Source organism: Pteropus alecto, unplaced genomic scaffold, assembly GCF_000325575.1.
Source record: "Pteropus alecto unplaced genomic scaffold, ASM32557v1 scaffold95, whole genome shotgun sequence".
Taxonomy (NCBI): domain Eukaryota; kingdom Metazoa; phylum Chordata; class Mammalia; order Chiroptera; family Pteropodidae; genus Pteropus; species Pteropus alecto.
This window is the reverse complement of record NW_006441071.1, coordinates 19,491,416-19,514,722: the sequence shown is the minus strand read 5'-3', so window position 1 is coordinate 19,514,722 and position 23,307 is coordinate 19,491,416. Positions and strand designations below refer to the sequence as shown.

General features: G+C 33.7%; 1 protein-coding gene across 3 annotated transcripts in view; it reads right to left on the bottom strand.

The window, feature by feature from the left end:
• Positions 1 to 23,307, bottom strand: part of TMC1 (transmembrane channel like 1) — a 254,955-nt gene that overhangs the window by 71,362 nt on the left and 160,286 nt on the right. For all 3 annotated transcript variants that reach the window (XM_025051460.1, XM_006918441.3, XM_025051461.1), the window contains 3 exons: positions 19,852 to 19,899; positions 16,494 to 16,665; positions 10,691 to 10,819 (listed from right to left, as the gene is read on the bottom strand). In XM_025051460.1, the coding sequence (XP_024907228.1) occupies positions 10,691 to 10,819; positions 16,494 to 16,665; positions 19,852 to 19,899 (349 nt within the window). The remainder of the gene's footprint in view (positions 1 to 10,690; positions 10,820 to 16,493; positions 16,666 to 19,851; positions 19,900 to 23,307) is intronic.

Sequence of the window (23,307 nt, the reverse complement as noted above, 5' to 3'; positions counted from 1 at the left end):
TCTTAACCATTCAGCATGTGTAAAATGTTGCTGTCATTTTACACCTACCCTTTTTAATGTGTTACTGGTTATGTTTTTGAGTATTGCACCCTTATTCCCATTTTGCCCAATTTTGCATATTTTGGTGATGTTTAGGAACCTATACATTGTATTATAGGAGAACTAACTATAATTCAATTATTTGGCATCAAGAATTTTAATCATAAAACCAATTATACGTAGGACTCATTTCATCATTCTCTGTTGTAATAAACATAAACAGAAAGTCAAATATTCTTCTTAGTAGTAAAATCTAAATTTGTTTTTTAAATGTAAAGTGCCTACTTTATAGGCAAATTCACTACTCTAGATATTTAGCAGATAATCTGAAAGGTACTCAGTAAGTTACGTCACTTACTAGGATGGCCAATTAGAAAACATGACCTCTCTGAGCAGTCAGAAGTGTAAAGATTATCTACCTTACTCAATATTTCTCACAAGATTTTTAATTTTGTGAGCAGATGATTATGGCACAAGAACATTAAACTATGAAGATTTAAGAGAGAAAGGAAAGTCAGAGTTATAACCAAATTAAAATAATCACAAAATTAGTTATAAATTCATTTAACAACATAGAAACCTATTAACATGGCATTCATGAGATTTTTGTCATTTATTATAATTCTCCTTTGAACAATCTAACAAGATTTTATTGTCTCTTCAATTGTTAAGTTTTCCCTGATGATAGTCACAGTTTCATATTTCTCTCCCAATTACTAACTTATGCCACCCTCAACATACATATATAAAAGTCTGGATTTCACTCTACTCCACATAATCTCAGATTTGAATTTCTCCTCTTTCTTAATACCCTACCCCCTCTTCCATTCTTCAAGAGATCTCCCCCCAGATTTCATACAAAAGAGATCCCTAAACAACCACTGCCCTCCTGCTGCTCCCCACTGCCCACACTGGCCAAAATAACTGCTAGACTCAATTCATCAAAAATTGGTGGGGTAGGGAGTGGACTTTAAAACAAAGCCACGGGCCATGGGATGGATAGAGAATAATCGTTTAGCAGGAACAGATTCAAATTCCCCTAATCTTATGCTCTTGGGATGTGAAGAAGCACTCTCACAGTTGGTAGGCTAAGAAGAGGGAAGACCGGACTGGAAGAGGCCAAGGACTCAGTGAGAGAACATGCCTCAACAGTATATGCAGGGCTGACCTTTGCAATGATCTGACATGACATCAGAATGGAGGAAAATTAGCATCCCTTCGTCCTATCTGCCCTGATACAGATTTCTTAACCAGAAGACATCTTTCATTGTGCTATTAGAAACAAGATACTGAATGAAACTATCCAATATGAAGATAAACACTGATATTTATCACACTAAAGTGCCCACGATAGATACCAGAATGCAAGGAAGGAAAGAGCAGAGTCTTTGAAAACTAAAAGGTAAAAATATTTCTTCATATTTTTCTTAGAGTTAATCCATCTTCCTACCCATTTATATTTATCAGGATAATTTAAAGGGATTTTTCCACATGGCTAAAATGAAATAGACTTTTGTGGATAAACTTTGGCCTCAAACCATCCAAATGTCTGACTGAAAAATGTGTATCATCCCCTTAAATTGCATTCAACGAAAGCTGTCTGCCAAGACTGTAATTCGGTCTCCAGGTCTCAGAGCTCAAGCAAAAATCTTGGTACAATATGCACAGCTCCCTGAGCTGTAACCCCAGACCCAGGGATAAATAATTGAGTGAGCTCTATTTAATGACAATAATACCTAGCTTCATAATTCATTTATCAACCCCTTGTGTTGGTAATTAGAATAACAAAGTACCATGAGCTTTCAAGAATGCTTTCACAGTTAGTTGAAGGAGCACACTTTAGCCTAACTTACAAAATAGATAATTTACCCATAACACATGATACAACCCTTTTTACACAAGGGAGTTAAGACATGCTATGCTGCCTTTGACACATTCTCATTCCAGGAAACATGTTCCCTGTTTGGGTTAGGTTATATTGATTTTTCTGTCCTCTTGTTTTCAGTGTGATGGTATGATTAAGCAATCAATTTATTGCTCTGGTAAATGAAAGACATTTCAAAATTGATCTTTAAGGCAACTGTAATCAAAACTCATACTCATGAGCACTTCCCAGTAAAAGGATAAGAAGAATGAAAGATCTTTTCATCATAAGCACATTTTTAAAAATTTGATCATTTAAATCTGACTTTTCCTAAAGTATTACTGACTAATTGAAAGAAAGTTGTAGAGGCAAGAAGCTAGTCTAATGCGCAGAAACTAAAAATAAGGACTGCAGGCCTACTAGATAATATAACTCTATAAATAGACTGGTGGAACTATTTAAAATCATCCTAATACTCAAAGCGATGGTTCAAAGCATATGTTTTTATAAAAGAGATGCTGGTGACAGCAGTTGTAATGGCTAAAATGCTCAGTTGCTTCATCTATAAAATAGACATAATAATAGCTATTCCATTAGGTTTCAGTATGCTTTATAGAAAATAATGTATGATGTATAAAAGTATATAAGGTAATAATAAAGTATGTAATGTATTCTTGGCAAACAATAAGAGCACTATAAATAGTACTCTGCATATTTGAAAACTTGATAAATTACCCTTGGTGAATAAAATGTCTGAAACAATGAAAACAAATAACAAATAAAGAACAAGCAAAAATTTGCCTATACATTCTTATAACCTTTAGCCTATAGGTCTGGCTTATTTTGGTGTGCTTCCATTTAGATAGCACCACTTATATATATATATATATATATATATATATATACACACACACACATATATATATGCATATATGTATGTACATATATATGTATGTATATATATGTGCATATATGTGTGTGTGTGTGTGTATATAACTTTACTTCCAATACTCTCATCACCAAAGATTTGCAAAATGGTGTTTCCTCTCTCTGCCTTTACAGTGGAAAAATTATTTTTAGAAGTAGGTAGAAATAGTACTGAAAATATAGATTTCTGTATATGACTGCAAGAAGGACCCATCCAACATTCTGGCCAATAAGCAAATCCATTTTATTTCTACCATTCTTTCATTCTCCCTTTCATTACTTAGCTAATTTTTTTTCCATATTTATTTGGTATGTTGTAGAAATGTGGTAAGTGCTTTGAAATAAATAAAAGAAACACGTAGATTCCTTTCTGAAGCTTAAACTCTATTAAGAAAAATTAGTTATAGGTCTATAAAATTGTTACATAACAGTGCCATGCAGACTTGAAGTGAAAAGAGAGAGGACAGTGGAAGCTTGAGACCTTGTTGAAGATATTGTAGACAAGATAAGAATTAAGAGACATTAAAGGGCTGATAGAATTTGAATAAACAGAGAAAAGCATTCTTGGTATCAGTTTGCAGGAATTTCTCTAACAAAGGAGATATTTCCACCATGAATCAAATATACAATCTTACGTTCTTAGATATACTAACATTCAGCTCTTCCCAAGGCCATTTACAGGGCTTGGTAGATAGACTGTGCTAATTTTGGTTGATTCATTTGCATTCTAATCAAATTCATCTAATTGAATACTGTGAAACAGGAGGATTCACAGAGTGCGACCTCAGAGTGAGAGGAACCATTCTGCTTTGAGAGTTTGGGTAAAATATTTCTGCACAATACCTATGTGTTCATATTTATACTTTGGTAAGCATTTTTAAGTTTTATGAACTATTTTGTTTTCAAATTGTGTACTATTTAGGAGTGCTAAAAAGCCTTAGTTTTCTATCGAAACAGGGTGTTCTGCCTTTTGATCCATGAAAGGGCAAGAAATTTAAAATGATGGCAGTTCAGTGAGCTCTACAACTAATCAGGACTACCTGGTAAATTTGAGTGCTTGCCCAATGACGAACTTAGATCTGGAGGTCTGTCCTAAGCATTTGGCAACACAACTTAGGTGAAGTCACCCACAGAGCACACTATGCTCCTCTGCTGTGTCGAAGTGTGGTCTTAATATTTCATGGTTTCCTTCCATAGCTTCCCTTCTACTCTTTCATGACCCCTGTGACCAATCACTGGTCAAAAAGTACTATAATAGTATATGCATAAATACAAAAATTAATTCATCCAAGAAGTCATGTATCTTTATCAGAATATCTGAGTGTGTATGTGTATGTATATGTGCAATAGTATATACATATTCACATATACATATTTACATGTATATATGTAAACTCATGCACATATTTTGCAAAAGCATAATTAACATAACGATTTAAAAAGTATCTTACACTATTTTAAAATGTTTAATTTTCAAGACTGCAGAAGGGAAACAAGATATAATATATTTGATATGTAAAATTATTTTCCTTTCTTCCATATAGTTTGTTATGATAGTCTAATATAGTGTTCCCCAAACATTTACTTTTAGTATATGTATTTTAATTAAGCTTAACCACTTTTATTCCATAGCAACAAGCTTACTTAAGTCCTCCCAAATAATTTTCCACTTTCCATCCTTGGTTATATATACATAAAAACATCCTCAAAAAAATTTTGGTTATTCTCTTATAATAAATCTGTTAAAGTAAAGGGTTATCTTCATAATTAGTTCCTTATCTGATATCTGGATGCTACTTCCCCAAACAAGGGAATGGCTCTCGGATTAATCTTATTTTGTGCTTAGTAAGTGCACATTTGCTTTTCTCTTACTGTTAATGAATTATGTCAAATATATTTGAAAGCATTCCTTCCTAGATAATTTTAAGTGATAATTAATGCATTTCTCTTTTTAATCACTCTCTTCAAAGATAATATATTTATGGATAGTCTAATAACAAGTTGTGAAAATTAGCTGTCACTGATAAGAATTCTAAAGAGCACAAGTTAGGTAAATTGCTTTTTATCCATTCAGTGCGTGTTATCATATATAACACATTGACTGATAAGACTCTAGGAAATAAAGTACAATGAAATGGAATTAAGATAATAGTAACCAAACTTTATCTACCTAGAAGAAAACTTTAGAACTTTCCTATGTCTAATATTTTTTATTATGATTATTATCTTATAGCATACTATAAAAAAAATTCCTATTTATTTAAATTTTATAGTTGTTTGAATTCTGGATAAGTAGATGTTTGTGGAAGGTGGAGAATGAGATTGACTACCAAGAACCTTGGAAAGCATCCTTGAATATTAGCGCATTTTAGACCCATTTTCCCAGTGATTAACATCCTTTTATCAAGTATCTGGGCAGAATCTCAGGCTGATTTAACTAGGCTATGTGCTTGAGATAGGTACAAACATCATAAATGTATTCATAACTCTCCAAAAGAGATGGGGAGTAGTGAGCCACCTGAAAAGCCTGTCAAAGAAAGGTGAAGAATAGAACATCTCCAGGTAACTATGGTAAAATGGTGTAGTGTAGATAAGAAAGAGTAAATGAATCATAACACAAATAAAGGATAATTCTTGGCAGGCAAAGTATATTTATCCCAAATGTTTCAGATCTGACTTAACAATTAAAACATTTTCCAAAATATTCAAGTCTCAAGAAAAAAATAACAATTTTCTCATTTGGTTGCTTTCAGTATCCTTCGAGGGAGAATTTCAGAATATTATTTGAAAAGCCTTATTAAAATTAACTAGCAATTTTCTAAGCACTCAAAACAATATACCGAATATTAACAAGCTAAATCCTGAGACAGAAAGAACTATCAGGGACGTTGTTCTTATATAATGTGGAAAGATTCTTCCTAATGCAATGGAAATGATGAGATGAGCAATTGTGGTGGGTGAACTTTAATGTGCATGATAAGCCAGAAGAGATTTCCCAGCTCAATCAAGAATTGATTACTCTCAATAAAAAATTTTCCTCTTTAAGATGAATTTTAAAAAGAAAAAAAGAGCAGAATAGGAGGAGAAGGGAGAAAAATTGAAATTCTCTGTCATGTTACTAGATTTGGGAGGAAATTTTAGAACATAAAATGAAAGACATTTAGCAGAGTGTTACAAAAAAAACAAGAGGTTATTAAGGCACTTTGGACCTTTATCTGGAGTCCTGAAATTATAAAATAATACTTGTCCTTCCAACAAGCAGCTCTAATTCAAGCAATTCATTGTTGATTACAGAATAAATAAAGGAAACAAGTTATAGTATAACAAACAGTTCTTTTTTTCTTTAGCCTCTGCTCTCAATTGCTCCAGATTAAGGTTCCTCTAACATAAATTTAGTTAATCGAAGGCATTACTACACCTCCCAATGAGGTGCTGGAGGTGACTCAGCCACTGATTGTTACATTTCCAGAAATTTTGTAAGCTGGTTTTTAAATCGTTAGTAGCTTGAAATAGGTCATAGTGGGAGTATTTACACCATGTAAATTGGCAAATACTACAAATCAGTGTTGTTTTTTTTACCAGCACTTCCCTGCCCTTTACTCACTAATTCATCCAGGGCCTTAAAAGATCCTCATCATGTTAATGATTCTCTTGTCTTCGGAATGAGTGTGCCACAACAAAACAACTCATGGTTAACACTGCCAGCCATCCGGAAAAGAGTAACTGAATACTTATGAGGTACAGAGCACTCTACTAGGACCTGAGGAAAAACAGAGCTGTAAGACATCTTTCATGTTCTGAGAAGCTCAAAATCTATTCTGAAGGGAAGCAGATTTACATACAATTTTTAAAATGCAATATAATGCAGCATACCAAGAGAGCTAAATGAATAACAGTCTATTTGAGTCCAATTTCTATAGGAGTTGGCAAAGAAAAGACCTCAGAGGGGAGACAGTATTTGATGAAGGAGAGAGAACTCAGGACTGGAAGAAGCATAAGAAGCACAGCAGAAAAGTGGAGAAGAGACTGGAATCAAGTGAGAAAATTTACCCACAATATCTAGAGAAAATTAAACTCGCGTCACTGGGAAACATGGTTCAAATGAGAAGTAGTGTGGCACACTAGAAAAAGCATGAGGTTTTAGAGATAGAAAAACCTAGTTTGAATCTTCACCTTGACAGTTATTAGCTGTGTGAGGCTACTTTATCTCTGTGAATCTTCGTTTTCTCATTTGTAAAATGAAGATAACGTTTCATTTTCAAGGTTTCTATGAAAATTAAATTAGTTAATGTGTGCAACATCTCCTAGTACAGAATTTGATACATATTAGGCACTCAGGAAAAAAAACAAAACTGGAAATGGTTTTGTCCATCTCCAAACCCTCATGTTCACCATCATCAATAACTCATGATTTGGAAAGGAAGCCAGAATTCAGAGTATGAATTTAGATTGTGGAACTCATTGATTTAAAAAACAAAAAAAACAAAAAAAAAACCAGGAAATCAGCCCTGGTCTATTCTCACTTTCCTAGAATATATTAATTTCTCCAACCAAAAAATAAAAAATAAAATAAAATAAAACATAAAATAAAGATAAAATAAAATAAAATATGAAAAGAAGAATGAGAGGATAAAGGAAGGATGAGTAAGGAAGAATGTTTATCTAATGACCAGCTGACAGTTTCAAGCACCTGTTTAAATGTAAATGAAATTCTCAGAGTAACTTCTTGGCTTTACTGGGTGTTTCATTAATAAATCACCAGGCCTAGTCAGCCAATGGATAACTCCCAGAAATACTGGGTCAGAGAGCTACAAAGCTGAGAAATTAAAGCAGTTAGTATAATAGCTAAATAAGCACTTTTGTTATCAAAATAAATATTTTTTAAAAGGCTTCTGCCCAAGATCTAGTCCCATGCAAAAGTAAACCTAGAGTGCTCCCATGCCCTAATTTGTAGACTCATAAAATGTTAGAATTGCTCCCTCCCACAAATAAGCTTCTCTAAATATCCAGTTAAGTTGGGTTTTTCAAAAACTGTTTTTATGTTAACAGGCGCAAGTGCATTTTTATTTCAAATGAACGCTTTATATGGAGTACATTATGTAGAAAAGAGAAACCGTAGGTCTCCTCTGACTGAAGTTGGTGTTTTGGCAGACGAAACAGCCAGTCCTCTGACCTCCCTCGTGCTGAAAGGTATTTCACCAAAACACTTGAACTCTGAGGATAGCACTGTGAAAACCATGGGTCACAATCCAATCCCTTTGTTTTATAAGTAAATAAACAGAGGCTCAGAGAGGAGGCCTTAGAGGTAGAACTTAGATCAAAGTCCAAGTCTTTTAATTTTCAATCCAAAACCTATTCTACTTAAATGAAATACAGTGGTTGCTTATTTAGGTTTAGTCATGAGGGCTTTTAATCTACAACATAGAATGTTCTGATACAGTTAAAGGTTTTAGGTTTCAAGATGAGCAATAAGTAGACCTGTTACTTTCCACCCAGGTGTTTTATTTCACCTGTGGTGGCTGCTACCAGGTTAGCGTGGTCACCTCTTATAGGTAGGAAAGATCTAGTCGTCCAACTCCTGAGTTAAACCCATATACAACTTAAAAACAGATTATACTTAAAATCCTCGCTGTTGAATATTTTTTTAGTTAGGTAACTAATTAAAAAAAAATAGGAACTGACCTTCATATAATTGAAAAATACACCATTTCCCTGTGCCCAGCACAGCCCCTCCGCACCCACACACAGACACATATTGTTTCCATTCAAAAAAACTCTTCACAAAGTAGAATATTCCGCTTAATGAAGTTTTCTGTTTCTCAGTTAAAAACAGTCTCAGCCCTGACTGTATATCAATGACTTTTAGAGTAAAAAATAAAAAATATGCACTCCTGGTCTGGTTTAGACACACCTGCCACTGCGCCGAAAGATTCTTAATCAATAGGTTCAAGGCTATAGTAGTGTGTGAAACTGCATTAATACACAGAAAAATATACATTGAAAAATACCATTCCACAGTGATGATAGAAAGGAAGTGACTTCCCTTCATCACTAAAGAACAAATTCTGCTGCCTTGAAAATGCAGAGTGCCAGTTCTTGAGCCTTAGAGTCCATATGGATTTACAACCCATTCTCAGAATTTCTTGCCTACATATTAACTGCACCTGGTAAACTTAAGTCTGAAGCCCATGCCACTACTCCAGATCGGAGATGCAGGTAAGGGAGAGTGGGGAACGTATTTCTACACCTCCATGCAGATGGAAAGGGAGGAGATACTCTGGCCTTCTTACCCAATTTCACACCATACTTTGAAAGTTCACAATATTTTTGCTTACCAGTTTTTCAACTTTCTATATATAGTTACCTGTGGTTCCTAGGTTTGGGATTTCATGGCCAGTAATATTTCAAAATATATTTTGGGAGCCAACATAAGGTTGCCAAATTTCTGTTTTGCCAATTAAGGATATTTTTAAACCTGTCACTTAGCGTCATCACTTCATTGAATGAAAACTGTTTTAACAGACACACACACACACACATAAGTACCTGTGCACACACACAAGCATATGCACAGGCACACACATTAGTAGCTCCGTGGAACCAGGAATGCTGCTTGCCTTTGCCTTTATTCATGGCTGATGTGAACATGCACATACACAAGGAGTTCCCAGTGTATGATTATGTGTGCTGGGAAGACCATTGTTTGAAACTTGGAAAACTTTACTTCACAAAACAAAATGATACCATTATAAATGATGACTAGGTTCCCACCTCACAGGGTAGATCTAGAATATCTTATTTTGGATATGAGTTAACTGAGGCCCCAGGAGGTTAAGCGATTTCCTTAAATAACATACAGCTGTGGCAGAGCCAAGACTAGAAGTGAATTATCCTGATAGCTACTTCAGTTCTCTTTTTATCACCAGGGGCTATAATACTATATTATAATTTTCACAATATTATATACACTATGATACTCAACATTACTAGTTAAATAGGCTTATGGATAGATAGCTTTGGAAATTTACCACTATTTTAAAAAATGTTTCTATGGAAAAATGTAACCTGTAGCACAACTGAGAGATGCAAACCTGACATCACAGACACATTCCCTTTTTTCACACCCTGCCTCCACCAAATACCATGAGGATCACAATACAATGTGATCCTCAGAGGTGAATCTGCTTCCATCCTCCAGAAAACTATAATCATTAGGCTTTTCATATCAGGAGTTTATAAATCTGAATGCCTCTGAGTGTGTTTGTTTCCTCATCAGCACTCAATGTAAGAGTAAAATCAGGTCACTGACATGTTACCAGGGAGTAGTTCTTATCATAACCCTTAATTGGAATCGTATTTACTGTTCTGTTGGCTTAGCATCCTCCCTGTGCTTTAATGAGAACTGTCACATGAAAATATTGATTGAGGCTGGGACCTTGCAGAGAAACAAGAGTGTGCAATCCACATAAACTTATAAAATTCGAATATATTATCTCTTTCAGAGATATTGTAATGGATGTATTAAACTAAGGAAGCTCTCAGTTCAAAGAATAAAGAGTCGAAGGTGACCACAGGGGTTATAAGACTCCAAACAATAAATTTGCTTATAGTTTTAAATTTGTAATCATTAGCCCACCCTCTCTAGTGAGTTGAGATATATATATATACACACACATATATATATACATACACACACACACATATATGATACACTATATATGAATATATGACTATGAGCATTATATATGAGTATTACATATATTATATATAGTATTATCTATTAAATATAAGTAACACACAGAAGATTTAGGAGATCAGTATCAAGGAAAGTGTTTTTGATTATGAAAAGTGGCAACATACTTGAGAACTTCAATTTTTTTCTCCATTTTCCAAGGCTTGCATTTGACAGTAGCAATCATTTGTCTTTGCTCATCTAACTCTGCCTTTAATCTTTCCAATTCCTCTTCATCAATTTCTTCCTCTTCTTCCCTTTAAAAGGAAAAAAAAAAAAAACCTTAATAAAGTTATGTTTTGTTTGACTTGCAAACTTAAAGATACTCTACCTTGTGTACCTACTGGCTGTGCATAATAAGCACTGGAGCCTGTATCTGAACACTGATGCAGGATTTCTGGAATCATTATAACTTTAAACAACAGTGTTTACATTCTAATATCTTGAAACCAAGTTCTTTATATATACAGTCCATAGCCTCAAATTCTCAAAGCTATAAAATCTGTGGAAAGAATAATTATATATCTATCAAGATTTTTTTCTCTCTCTCTTTTGTTCCTTCGTACACTTTCCCCCACTAACTCAACATTTCATTTAAAAAACTTTATTTTTTAATAAGGACAGTAAATTAGAAGTGAAGATGTCTTTGAAGTGCCCTTGAAATGTTTAAGTTATCCCTGTCTCAAAAGAAAAATTAAAATAGGCAAAAATAAAAAATCTATTTCTCAAATGTACAAAGGTAACAATCTTTTAATTAGACTCAAAACTTCAATTGATAAAATTCGACTTGAATTATATTTGGTGGAAGTGAATCCTTTGAAGAGGCCTTCAAGAGAATTTAGTTTCTTACTGAGCAAATAAGATATAGCTTTTCCGTGTTCCTAGCATTGCAAAAATACTATAGGGTCCAGAACTCGAAGAAAATAAAATTAAGACATGAGCAACATAATTTTAAGTTAAGGAATGTAATGTCCTATTGTAGAGATTAATTTTTTTCATAATAGATGTTTTCCGTTATTAAGCTTTTGTCGCTCAACTTTAAACTCACCTTTCTATACTTAATATTGCTATGCTGGGGCTGGAATTCTCGGGCACAGTTCTGCTCTGTCAGCTGGCTCAATACTAGATTGCCAATAGGTTGATACTAAGAAGGAACTTGGTCTTCCCTTTGGTCTTGTTTACTTCTTGGGGTGATGCTTCCTCCTTAACAATGTTTCTTCACCCCAGGAGCCTCAGGGCCTTCCACAGCTGCAGGTGACTCTAGTTTGCCAGTTTTTCCAACCCTGGCATTATCCCCTCTGCAGTGGTTTCAGCTCTGTGGGTCTCTTCTTCATGTGTCTAAGTTCTGCTTTCGACCACTTTTCATTGTTCCTCTGGCCCTTGGGTGGTAGCCACTTCCTAAAGTTGCTATCACTAGGATACCTTTGTGTTCTCTTTTCACTTTTCCATTTACCTAGTTAACACCTTTTTATGATTTATCATTTATTAAACAGTTCCTTTGTTAAATGTTCTCTATTCAATTAACTGTTGAAATTTCTTTTTTCTAACTGGATTCCACAAAGAAATTGTAATCTGACTCAGAGTTAGTCAGAAACATATTCTGTTGTTCACTAAGCTTATAATTAAACACAGTAGGAATATGGCAAAAACTTCTTTGAAAATTCCAGCTGAGAAACTGAAGGATATAGCCATAGTTTTACAACCCATATAAAATGACTCTTCTCTTTCTTACCAGTCTACAGGTTTAATCATGTCATGATTACAAAACAAAAATTCACAATAACCCTCCAAAATAACACTTGTTGACAGGTTGATGTTTTTGTCCAACTCAGGTATTTTTGCTTAAAACAGTAATCCTGACTCAAGAGAACTATAATGGTACACTCTAATAAAATACAACTCTGCTTGTCATTAGATTGTTTCTGTTTTATAAAATACTGTGGTGCTGTGCAATCATGATACAAAACATTTGAGGGTTTGTTTTTTTTTTAATTTGCCAATTACGATAATATGCCAGTTGGTTTGTCTTAGGTGGGAAAAATATATTTTAGTAAGAGTTATTGTTTTACTAAAAATTACTCAAAAATTATTTCAAAGTAGACATAGACTAAAACTAAACTATATAAATTTTGTTTTACTGAAATATTTACAGAAACTATAAAAAAATAAGAAAATATATGTCAAGAAACTGTCAAGAATAAATCCAAGTAGAAAATAGAAAAAAAAGATTTAAGATTAATAATTTAATTGCTTGATATTTTAAGTCTTTAACTTGCCCCTCTTCCAAATCACTTTGATATTTTAAGTCTTTAACTTGCCCCTCTTCTAAATCACTTTGATATTTTACGTCTTTAACTTGCCCCCCTTCCAAAATAATTCAAAATATCTACATTTAAGTACCTTAAAGCTTTACATTACTGAGCATCCATTAAGACTCATATATAAAATAGTATCTCATTTAATCCAGCAGCATCAAAGAATGAAAGAATCATCTATTCAGTATGGATTTGCCACATAATAAAAGCTTATCTCTTTCCATGCCAAGTTTTAGAAACAACTTAATGGAAGCCTTACTCACACTATTCATATCCTTTTCTGCTATCATAAACCCAGTACTTTATATGTTTAGCTTATCCTATGATTTCTTCAAAAATCATAAGAAATGTTTTCAATAACTCCTTTTCTGATTATCTCTATGAGAATAGTTTTCTCTTCTCTAAGACTCCAAACCACTTTGTACTTCTCTGGCACACGGATGCTGTCCTGTTTCAAAATAATGTGGGTCTAAGTGGCCTCTTCCTTATTTATTTTATGGATTTCTAAAGAATGCAAGCAATTTCATATTCATATCCATGTATTCTAAAGGCATTAGCAAATTATCTTCCACAGAAGTGGAGCTGGATAAATATTTACTGAATAAGTGTTTATATACAGAATTTTTCTGGATGATAGGGTTATCATCATAAACCCAGTGCTTGACGTACACTAAACTATAACAATGTCTTCTAAGATTAGTATGGTATGGAAAGACATTTACTCCTACACTAAATAATCCCAGACTGGTATATTTTTAAAGTCTTTGTTGTTAATTGCTGATTGATCCAGGTGGATCACACTGTGCTACAAGGAATGTTTGTTTTTGGATATGTTACATTCAAATATGCAGGTAATGAAAATATTACTTGCCAGTATTACAGGGAAACTGCTTTTCTAGGAAGCACTCAAAGAAAGTGTTAATCATATTAAAAAGATATAGCACAGGCATACTTTATCTTTCAAAATTTAGGGCTAATCTGTGCAAGAATGGCTTTCTATTTTAAGTCTGATTTATTTAAACAACAGTTGTTAGGAAAAAGGAGGCATAATGTGCTGAATTTTTCACTGCTAGGAACATATTACTTATTCACTTAAAACTAGGTCAGGAAAAGCCTATAATATTATTAGAAATACTCCAAAATGTCTAACAAGGCAGTTCTTTTAAACCATCTCCAAAGATTGTTAGCATTAAAACCTTGGTTTTGGTTGATTTCAAACGTTTTGTCAGCTCAAGGAAAATTCCCTAAGGGGTTTCACGTGAACATTTAAATTCAAAAAGACCATGAATTAATTAACCTAAATAAACGTGCTCTGATTTGCCTACTAATCTTTCTGGAAATATATTTGCTAAAGCATTTTCTTTAAAAAAAAAAAAAAGATGCTTTTCTTCAAAATGAACAATAGAAAATGGACTCCAAATTAGAGATCAAAACTATTACTCATTACAAATAATTTATAATACTATTTAGAATAGTTGCACAAATTGTGGCAGTAATGCTATAATTTGCAAAATCTATGGAGACAAATTTCATCTTACACAAGTTTGGCTCTGTGAAGGAAGGGGGAGTTAGGGATGCAGGGGTGCTTGTGTGTTTCTCAGAATCAGGAGGAGAATGGGACCAGCTAAGGACAGACATTGTCCAAGGGACAAAATTCCATTCAGCAACAGGGCTCAAAACCTAGCTGAATCAAACGGTTCTATTCCTAGAGGTTGAACAGTTGGCATGAGGGCCTTAAGCAGACTAAGAATGCAGAAAAATTCCCACCTAACTCAACTTTTTAAAAGAACCTCTCTAAGGGATAAGTGGAAAAGAAAGGCAAATTCTAGAACACAACCTATATTATGCATATGTCTATTGGTGATGTTTTCTCAAAGAACTGCTCTTAAATACATAAGCTTTGCTAATAGGAAATATTATTAAATAATAATAGTAATAATAAAAAGTTATTAGTAATCACAAAAAGACATGGAACTTAAAGTTGTGTTGCATTTTATGTTTAAAAGAAACAAAGCATAAAGGGAATTTGGACATAAAAGATACCTTCCCACATTTTCAAGTACAAAAATCACAGTTTCTCTATTGAAACCCTACTCCTTCTTCCCCCCCTGGAGATTAGAGGCTACCTGTAGCTATCGTGAGAGACTGTGGTCCTGCCCACCAGCCTGGGGCACAAGGCCATTCCTCTCACAGAAATGGGAAAGGATTGGGGGTGGGGAGTGGGGGTCCCTGGAAGCTGAGAAGATGCTTCAAAGTGAGCAACATGCTTGCTATATTTATCCTTGACAATGAAGGGGCTTCCCAGAGAACCAGTACTTTAGTTGAAAAACCATTAAATTTTTCCATGGAATATTTTTTCATTAAAAAAAAAAGGAATAAAGCATAAAGATACTTGAAAATAAGATACAAATAAAAAATACCAGAGTCAAAATTTAAAGCAGGTGGTGTCTTGATTAGAAAAGAAAGAAGAAAGAAGAGGAGGTTGGAAGGAGAAGAAAAGGGAAGAGAAGAAGAAGAGGAAGAGAAAGAAGATGAGGGAAAAGATTTAAAAACAAAGTAATAAAAATATGATAAAGAAGTGGATATGGTTACTCTTCTATTTTAAAAGGAATCATCAACTATTAATACTAAACTTCTCTACCTAACAAAATTTTCATACACTTGTATTTAATTACATTTATTTATGAGGAGAAAAATAATAGCTAGTTATTGAATACCAAAGTGTGTCAGTTTGAAAGGATGTCTTAGAAAATTCCTCATCATTTAAAGTCCTAGGAATGTTTTGGAGGCGATCGCATCACCTCATAATGACTTCCCAGCCCTGTTACCTGGGATTGGCAAGAGTGGTTGGCTATTCTCTTAAAGCCTTTCAAAGGGCTCTAAGTTTTCTGTTGTGAGATCTGTTTTACATGCACACTTTTTTAACCTGCCTTCCATCTACAAATTTCTGGAAAGCAAAGACCAGAAAATTATTTTCTTGGATTTTCCCTAAACAGCATTCGATATATATATTATTCTATACAAAATCAGCACTCAGCAAAATGTTGGCCTGGCGGAATTGAAAAATAAAAGGTATTAAAAAGGAATTGACAACTCCTATCCTCTGCAACAGGGGCCGAAACCCTTTTTTTTTCTTCTATAAAGGGACAGATAATTAATATTTTAGGCTTTGAGTGCTATGTACAGTTCTCTTCCATTTTTGTCTTTTTTTTATTATTATTATTAATAACCCTTTAGAACTGGAAGAACCATTTTTAGCTCTTGGGTTGGAATTAGCTATTGTTTGCCAACCTCTGTTCTATAAAGTAAAGCAATCTGGGTTCTTTGTTTGAGAGTTTTCCACTTTGATGATAATACATATAATTAATAGGATAACTTAAAAATATGTAAATTAACTATAATATGTTAATACCTATGACCATTCAGATCTCTCTTAAGTCATTTATATATATAATGTAAAATGGAGTAAAATGGCAGCATCAGATTCAGTCTGTATTTCTAAAAGTAGTTTTAACCACCAATTTTAAAGCCGAAGACCGCCTAAAGGTAATGGTCTTTCAGCTTCAGGTGCTTTTGAATGAATAACAATGTCAGTTATAGACCAGGACTAACGTACGCTCCTCTCTTCAACCTCCTCCTCCTCTCTTTTTCTCTGGCCTTCCTTGTTTCTTCATCTTCTGGCTCAGGTATTGGATCATCCTCATTGATAACATCTCTGGTCCGTTTCCTCTTTGGTCTCAGGCTCTCTCTTCGGGGTAGTTTATCTTCCTCTTCCTCTTCTTCTTCACCTAAATACAACAATTAATACTTCAGTGAGCAATATCAGAAAGTGCTCTTTCCTGTTACCAAAAGTAGCCTTACTTTTTAATTACACTGTCATACATCTATCTGACATCACAGTCCAGCAATTCTCCACATCACGATAAGATGCACCATGCCACAGATATTTCATAGCCTGCCATTTAAGTACATTTATCTAGATTCTTATTTCTTTTTTGGTTCATCTACTCAAATATGTGAATGTGGATCCCTAAATTTTAATAATTTTTAGAATTCCAGTCTTCATTTACTTGGGTAACAAGATGACTTAGAATTTAATATTACTCAGTGACCTTTAAGACCAAGTTTAAAGGTTACCAATCACATAAGGGTTGACTGATTAACCACTGTGTTTACTACTACTTCTATCTTAGAACAAAGAACAAGAATGGCAATGAAAGGCTACATACTATAATTCTGAAGAAATTAATTTCACCCTTGAGATTCCTCTTAATTCAAATTATCTTCATTCTTGATTCCAAATATTTCTTTCTTCTTTTTCCTAAATACTTCTTTTCCTTTCTTAAATGAAATTGATAAATTGATAGTAAATACACTGGCTTGATCATTCTGTCCTTATGAATAGAAATATATATTTAAATTTGTAAACATAAACTTGTAAATATAAATTTAATGTAAAACTGAAAGAAATAATATTATTTTATATTTTTTTCATCAACTAGCAATGCCTCAGATGTCCCTAACTTCTTAAGAAGCTTTCAGGTCAAGAGTAGAAAGAAAATTCAGTTCCTTCCTTCACAGCTGATAACACATAATCCTATTTCACTTTCATTTTTATGAAATTCTGATAAATTCTTAACTTCTGATGTTTAGAACCAACCACTATAAAAATCAAAGAGTTACCACTATCCTCTTATATAGAAGCTACTATGGGGAAAAATTCGTACTTCATTGGAAAACTATAAATTGTAGCGTACCTTTCTTTGTTATGTGATTCTGATTCTTGGAGACTATTTTGTAACTGTAAATTATAGAGAACTGCATAGCAATACAAAATAATTCTTGTCAGTAGACACATAATTATTTGTGTGAAGTAATATTATATGTTAAACAAACTCTGTTCAGTGGAGAAATAATCTTTCCCAACCCCCCCCAAAAAAAACCCACAAAACAGTTACATCTCCATTTGTACATCATTTCAATATCCTGATCTATAAATGTATCTGTTCTTTTTGGATTTGCCTTTGAATTGGTTGTAATGCCTCACCAGATTCCTCATTCATTAGTTAAATATGTTCATTTTTGCATATGTTTTTATGATTTTATCTTTTTTGAAAATTATTTTTCAATATTACTTATCTAAACTTTTTTATTGATATTTCAAATCATTGCCAACATTACTAAAGTTGACTAGAGAGAAATAGCAGGATAACTTTTCTAACTAGGTTTTGAAAACTATACTCTGTCATGAAAACCAAGAATAAGTTTTCATTTGTTAAATATTGTAGCAAATGTTGTGTGTTATTTGAACCCCATTCTGGCATTCTGAACCCCGTTCAGACTTTATTCCTTTATTAGCCACATTAGTCACTTATTATAGAAAGGACAGAGCATGATAAGGATTGAGAAACAATTTCACCCATAAATAACTCAAGAACTCAAGCAGCCTCTTCATACTCTGCATTTTTGTGTATTTTGTATTAATAGTATTAAATAGTATTAAAGTTGCACTTTTACCATGGATGAAAAGTGTACCATTATATTTATCTTTTACTACTTAGGAATAAAAATCTGTTCTTTAATACTTTAACTAGTTTCCAAATACTCAAATTCTAAAAAAAATAAATGTTTTGCAGTTGCCTGCTAAGTGCAGATTTGTATACAATATTATATTTTGGAATGGGCTCAATTCAGCATTGAAGGGTAGCAGAATATGCCAACTCAAAATATAACTGTTGGAGTTCAGAATATACTGCCCCAACATATGCCACTTCGGTATATCCATTACTGAGCAGTAGACACTTAAAAAAAAGTAAAGGCGGGAAGAGGCTTTCGCTGAACTCCCCTTATCTGCCTAAAGACAGATTCCCCAATAGAATTCAATTGTCATAAATCCCCTCCCCAGGAGTTTCATACCCAAGGGAGGTTGACTCATATCACAGGAGAGACTAGATGTAGACACTGAATGCAGACAAACTTTGTCACAAACTATCCTACCTCCCATCTATTTTTCTAAAGCCCCACTCACCTTTCCTAAAAATCATTTATTCTCTCTTAAAAGGCTTAGATCCCTCTTCCTTTTCCTTATTAAGATGGTATTTAAGTCTAAAGTCTAAGCCACCTTAGAGAGTTACTTATTTTTCCTGAGTATCTTCCATGTACACATGAGGTATACATGTCAATAAACTTCTATTTGTTTTTCTAATCTTGTTGAGCTGTCTTATCTGATAGGGGTCTCAGCTAAGAACTAAGAAGGCTAGAGGAAAAGTTATTTTTCCTCTCCTACAGTATTCAAGCCATAGTATCCAGGACCTGTGTGAGATTCTGGTATGTTTTCATACAGATTGAAGCAAATTTACGAAAACAATCAGTATACTGAACATTCAATATTATGCGGCAATATTATGCTCAGGCTATTAAATTGATAGTGTTAAGGTATCCTCTAACTGAACTTTTCTTGATATGTTGCTTTTACTTTCAGTTTTGGTAAATTCAAAGCTTTTGCTCACATAATGATTTTTCTCACGTTCCAGCACATGAGTGATCTACATGCCTGGAACAGGATTTCAATCCAGGATCTTGAGCTGAATTTACACAAAGGAAAACAATAGAGCAATTTGGACAAAATACCAATGAATTAAGTACAAAAGAATTTGCTTATTCATTTTAACTGAACTATTTGATCAGTTCAGTCAAAATGGCCAATCTGTTCCATGGTAATAGACTCAGCCTTAGAGAAAAGCTTTTAGGAAAAATACTTTATTTAACAGAGAAAATAGTAGAGAAATTAAAAAAGCAAATTTTTTCTGGGCTACTATCTACTTGATGACGAGTAACTTATAAATTGGGTGGAATGTATGTCTACCAATTGAATGGAATCTACAGTAAAAGTTCTACTAGCTAGTCTCTTTTGTGAGACCATCAAAAGTCATTCCCCAGGGGAACATATCCCAAGTGGGTCCATCCTCACTTACTTGAACTTTCCTCAGTATCGTCTTCTTTTTCCTCCACTTGGATTTGTACTGTTGAAGAAAGAAAAAATATAGCAATCCTTTAAATGATGGCACAGTTGTCAGTAACTGGTTTTTACTTATTACTTTCATTATAAATTTCTTTTGTGCAGTTAATAAAAATATTTTTCAGTAAACTTGTCCAAATGAATACTTTTTGTTAAAGATACACAGCTACAGCATTTTATATAACATTGTGCAAAGACTTCTCTGTTCACTGCCTTCAAAGATTTGCAAAACATATCAATTATAAGCCTGTCAACTCGATTTAAAATAACTTCAACCAAAATAAATTCCATATTGGAATAAGTAGACTTGGGGTCTTTTAGTTTATTTTATTCTATGATAAATTGAATTGTTCGTAAAGTTATATCCACATGCACAAACAATTTGGTTATTACAGCCAAATTGACTTATTAAAATAGAGACTATTGTATTCTAACCAGCTATCTAGTGTCAAAGAGACTTTCAAAAAAAATGCTTAAAAGCTGATATTTCCTATTTCAATTATTTCTACAGGTATTATATAGATACAGACTAAATTTTCCAATATATGATTTACCTTGACAATGTGGAGACAAGTGATATTACAGTTCTAAGACAAAGAACATTTCTTCTGTTTATCTCTCACTCAGACAGCATCTTGTTTTTAGTTTTGCTTCATATTTATAAAGGCATGTAAAGGTTTTATAAAATTTTTAATGTAAAGAAATTTGGGAAAATATATTAATTGACAGATATTTTCTCCTTGACAACTGTTGTCCATTTATGACAGGTTTAGTCAGCCAGAGACAAAGCAACTTGGCATGGTATAAATTAGAGCAGACTATATCCTTAAAACCACAGTCTAGTAGCTTGCTTACAAAATATTAATTTTATCATATTTTTATTTAAGGTAGATAGGCATAAGTCAAAAAAAGAAAAAGAAAAAAAGCAAAGATGACAAACAATGTTGCTGTGAACCCAGGAAACAGTCCCTGGTTTTGTTTTTGCTCGTGCACTGTCAGAAGTTATTATTCAAAACTTGACAGGCATGTTGAAAAGGCAACACATGCCAAGAGTTTAAATTCCATTCACAAAGAAGATTATTATAAAAGCTTTTTTTTTGCCTTTAAAAAGCATCTGCATAAAAATTTTTAGGATATGCAAAAATGTTATCCCTCAAGGTCAGCCACGGAATGTGAAAATATTCTTTTGTGCATAGTGGACATATGCCTCTGTCACTGGCTGTAACTGGATCTGCACAGGACAAAGATCTTTATTTCACCACTGAGAGTTCTCAATAATGAAGGCAGACACTTCTAAGAAGATATTCTATATTCAACAATAATAGGTCACGGTCTTTTATTTGCAATTAATGCCACCACCAACCTTCTTCAGCTAAAGAAGAATTCCCTAGGAAGGCATTTTAATGCTATAAGATTAGCCTTGGAGCAGCATCTGATCAGTGTGTACGATATAGAAACAACTAAAGACAAACAGCAAAGGCCGATGCACAGCATATTCTGCAACACACTAAGCCAAAGCAAAAATTCACATAAAAATATTATACTGATTTATGATAATCAACTCACTAGACATGATTAAATAAAGTTATTTAAATGAAATAGGAAAAAATACTAAATGAACAAAAACACAATAAAATCTAAAGGAAGGCTCATATATTAAATAAAAGCAGAATAATGAAATGTCCCAAGCCAAGGAGATGAGCAACAAATCAATTTCTTCTGATAATCAGGGTGAGAAAAAGCAGGGCTGGAGCCATGAACAGGAGGGATAGTCATAAATGATCATTAAATAAAACCTAAAAATCCATAAGAAGAGATATCCCTGTGGCTACAAGTAATGAACAACAACAACAACAACAAAAAGCTATGATTTCTAAGTGATATAATGAAGAATATTGCAGAAATAGCTTCTTCCCTCCTCTAAGCTGACTTTCCAACAGCGATTCTCGTTTGTGCACTGTGCATGATTATCTGCACATTCTCATTACTCAACGGAATTCCTTTGTCTGAGTGTTGAGTCAGGGGCCATCAACAGTCTTTTTTATATTTGTTGGAATCATAATTGGCTTGTTCTTGATTCAAACCATCAGCAAAAGCATCATCAGCATCAAGAACTAAACAGCAGTGCTATGACCAGGAGATATAAGATTCCATTAAAAGCCTCAGACCAAACTTGATTTTAATAGAGTATTATTTGGCCTGAAAAGTAACTGTCAATGCTGGTCTGAATCTCTTGCAACTCAAAGCAATTCTAAAATACCAACCTAAGAAATCCCTCCAAGACAAAAAGCTTGTGCAAAAGAGTAACTGAGAACACTTAAATGGGAACTACAGACTGTCTTTTCATTCTCAGACAATTTTTGGCATGGCCTACAGCCATCCCTTCTTTCAGAAATCCCTAGTAGTTCATTCCCAATCATATGACCCCCTCATACCTTGGCTGCTTCCCAAAGCCTATTGATTATGTACTTTAAAAATAATCTCTCTCCTGGGGAGTGATGGGAAGACAGGGCAAAGAGAAAATGGGGAGATCTTGGCAAAATGTTGGAGGCAGCAAGCAAAACGACATTGATGTACGCTTATTTAAGAGAGAAATATGCAATAAGAGCAGATGAACTCCTAGGCAACCCAGATCCTCATTTCATGCAAATAGACCCAGTAATTAAAAACGGTAAAAGGAAACAACAGCAAAATGTCACATTTCAGAGGCATTAGAATCACTCAGAAAAGTGGATGTTGTTCTAGTATTTCTGTTTTAATCTACAGCACTGAAAGTAATTTGAGTTTTCAGGATCAGAGTGGCCAAGTGGCCGGAAGAGTTCAATGGTATTGCCTGTTCCTCTGACCCATGTTTAGCTCTTAAAAGGATGCTTGTAGCATCAAGTTATTACTTTGGAAACTGAAAATTCATTTATTCCATTACATTCACTGTATATTCACAAGAGGGGTGAGAGTAAAATGCTCTTTGGAAACTGAAAATTCATTTATTCCATTACATTCATTGTACATTCACAAGAGGGGTGAGAGTAAAATGCTCTGGGGTGTAAAATGTGAACAAAATAAATGTACCTTTTTTCTTAAAGTGCGAATTTGTAGACTGTAGAAGAAAATACCATTGCCTTTAAGGGGTCTTGATATTTTATAACAGTGAGATCCACAATTAGTTATGAGATTAGTGAGATCCAGCTTACCTGGGTTATGGCAGCAATGTATTGGTTATGTTTATTAGGCTTTTTGGGATATTTTATTTTCAGGGTTCTTTTGTGTGTGTGAAGAAATGTCAACACTGGCCCCTTGTATAAAAATGGGGTACCTTTCACCTCAGACTAAACTACCCTGAGAGAGATAGTAATCAATGCTATAACAAGGACATTTCCAAATCTTAGCTGAATGAAGGACAACCCCAAGGTTT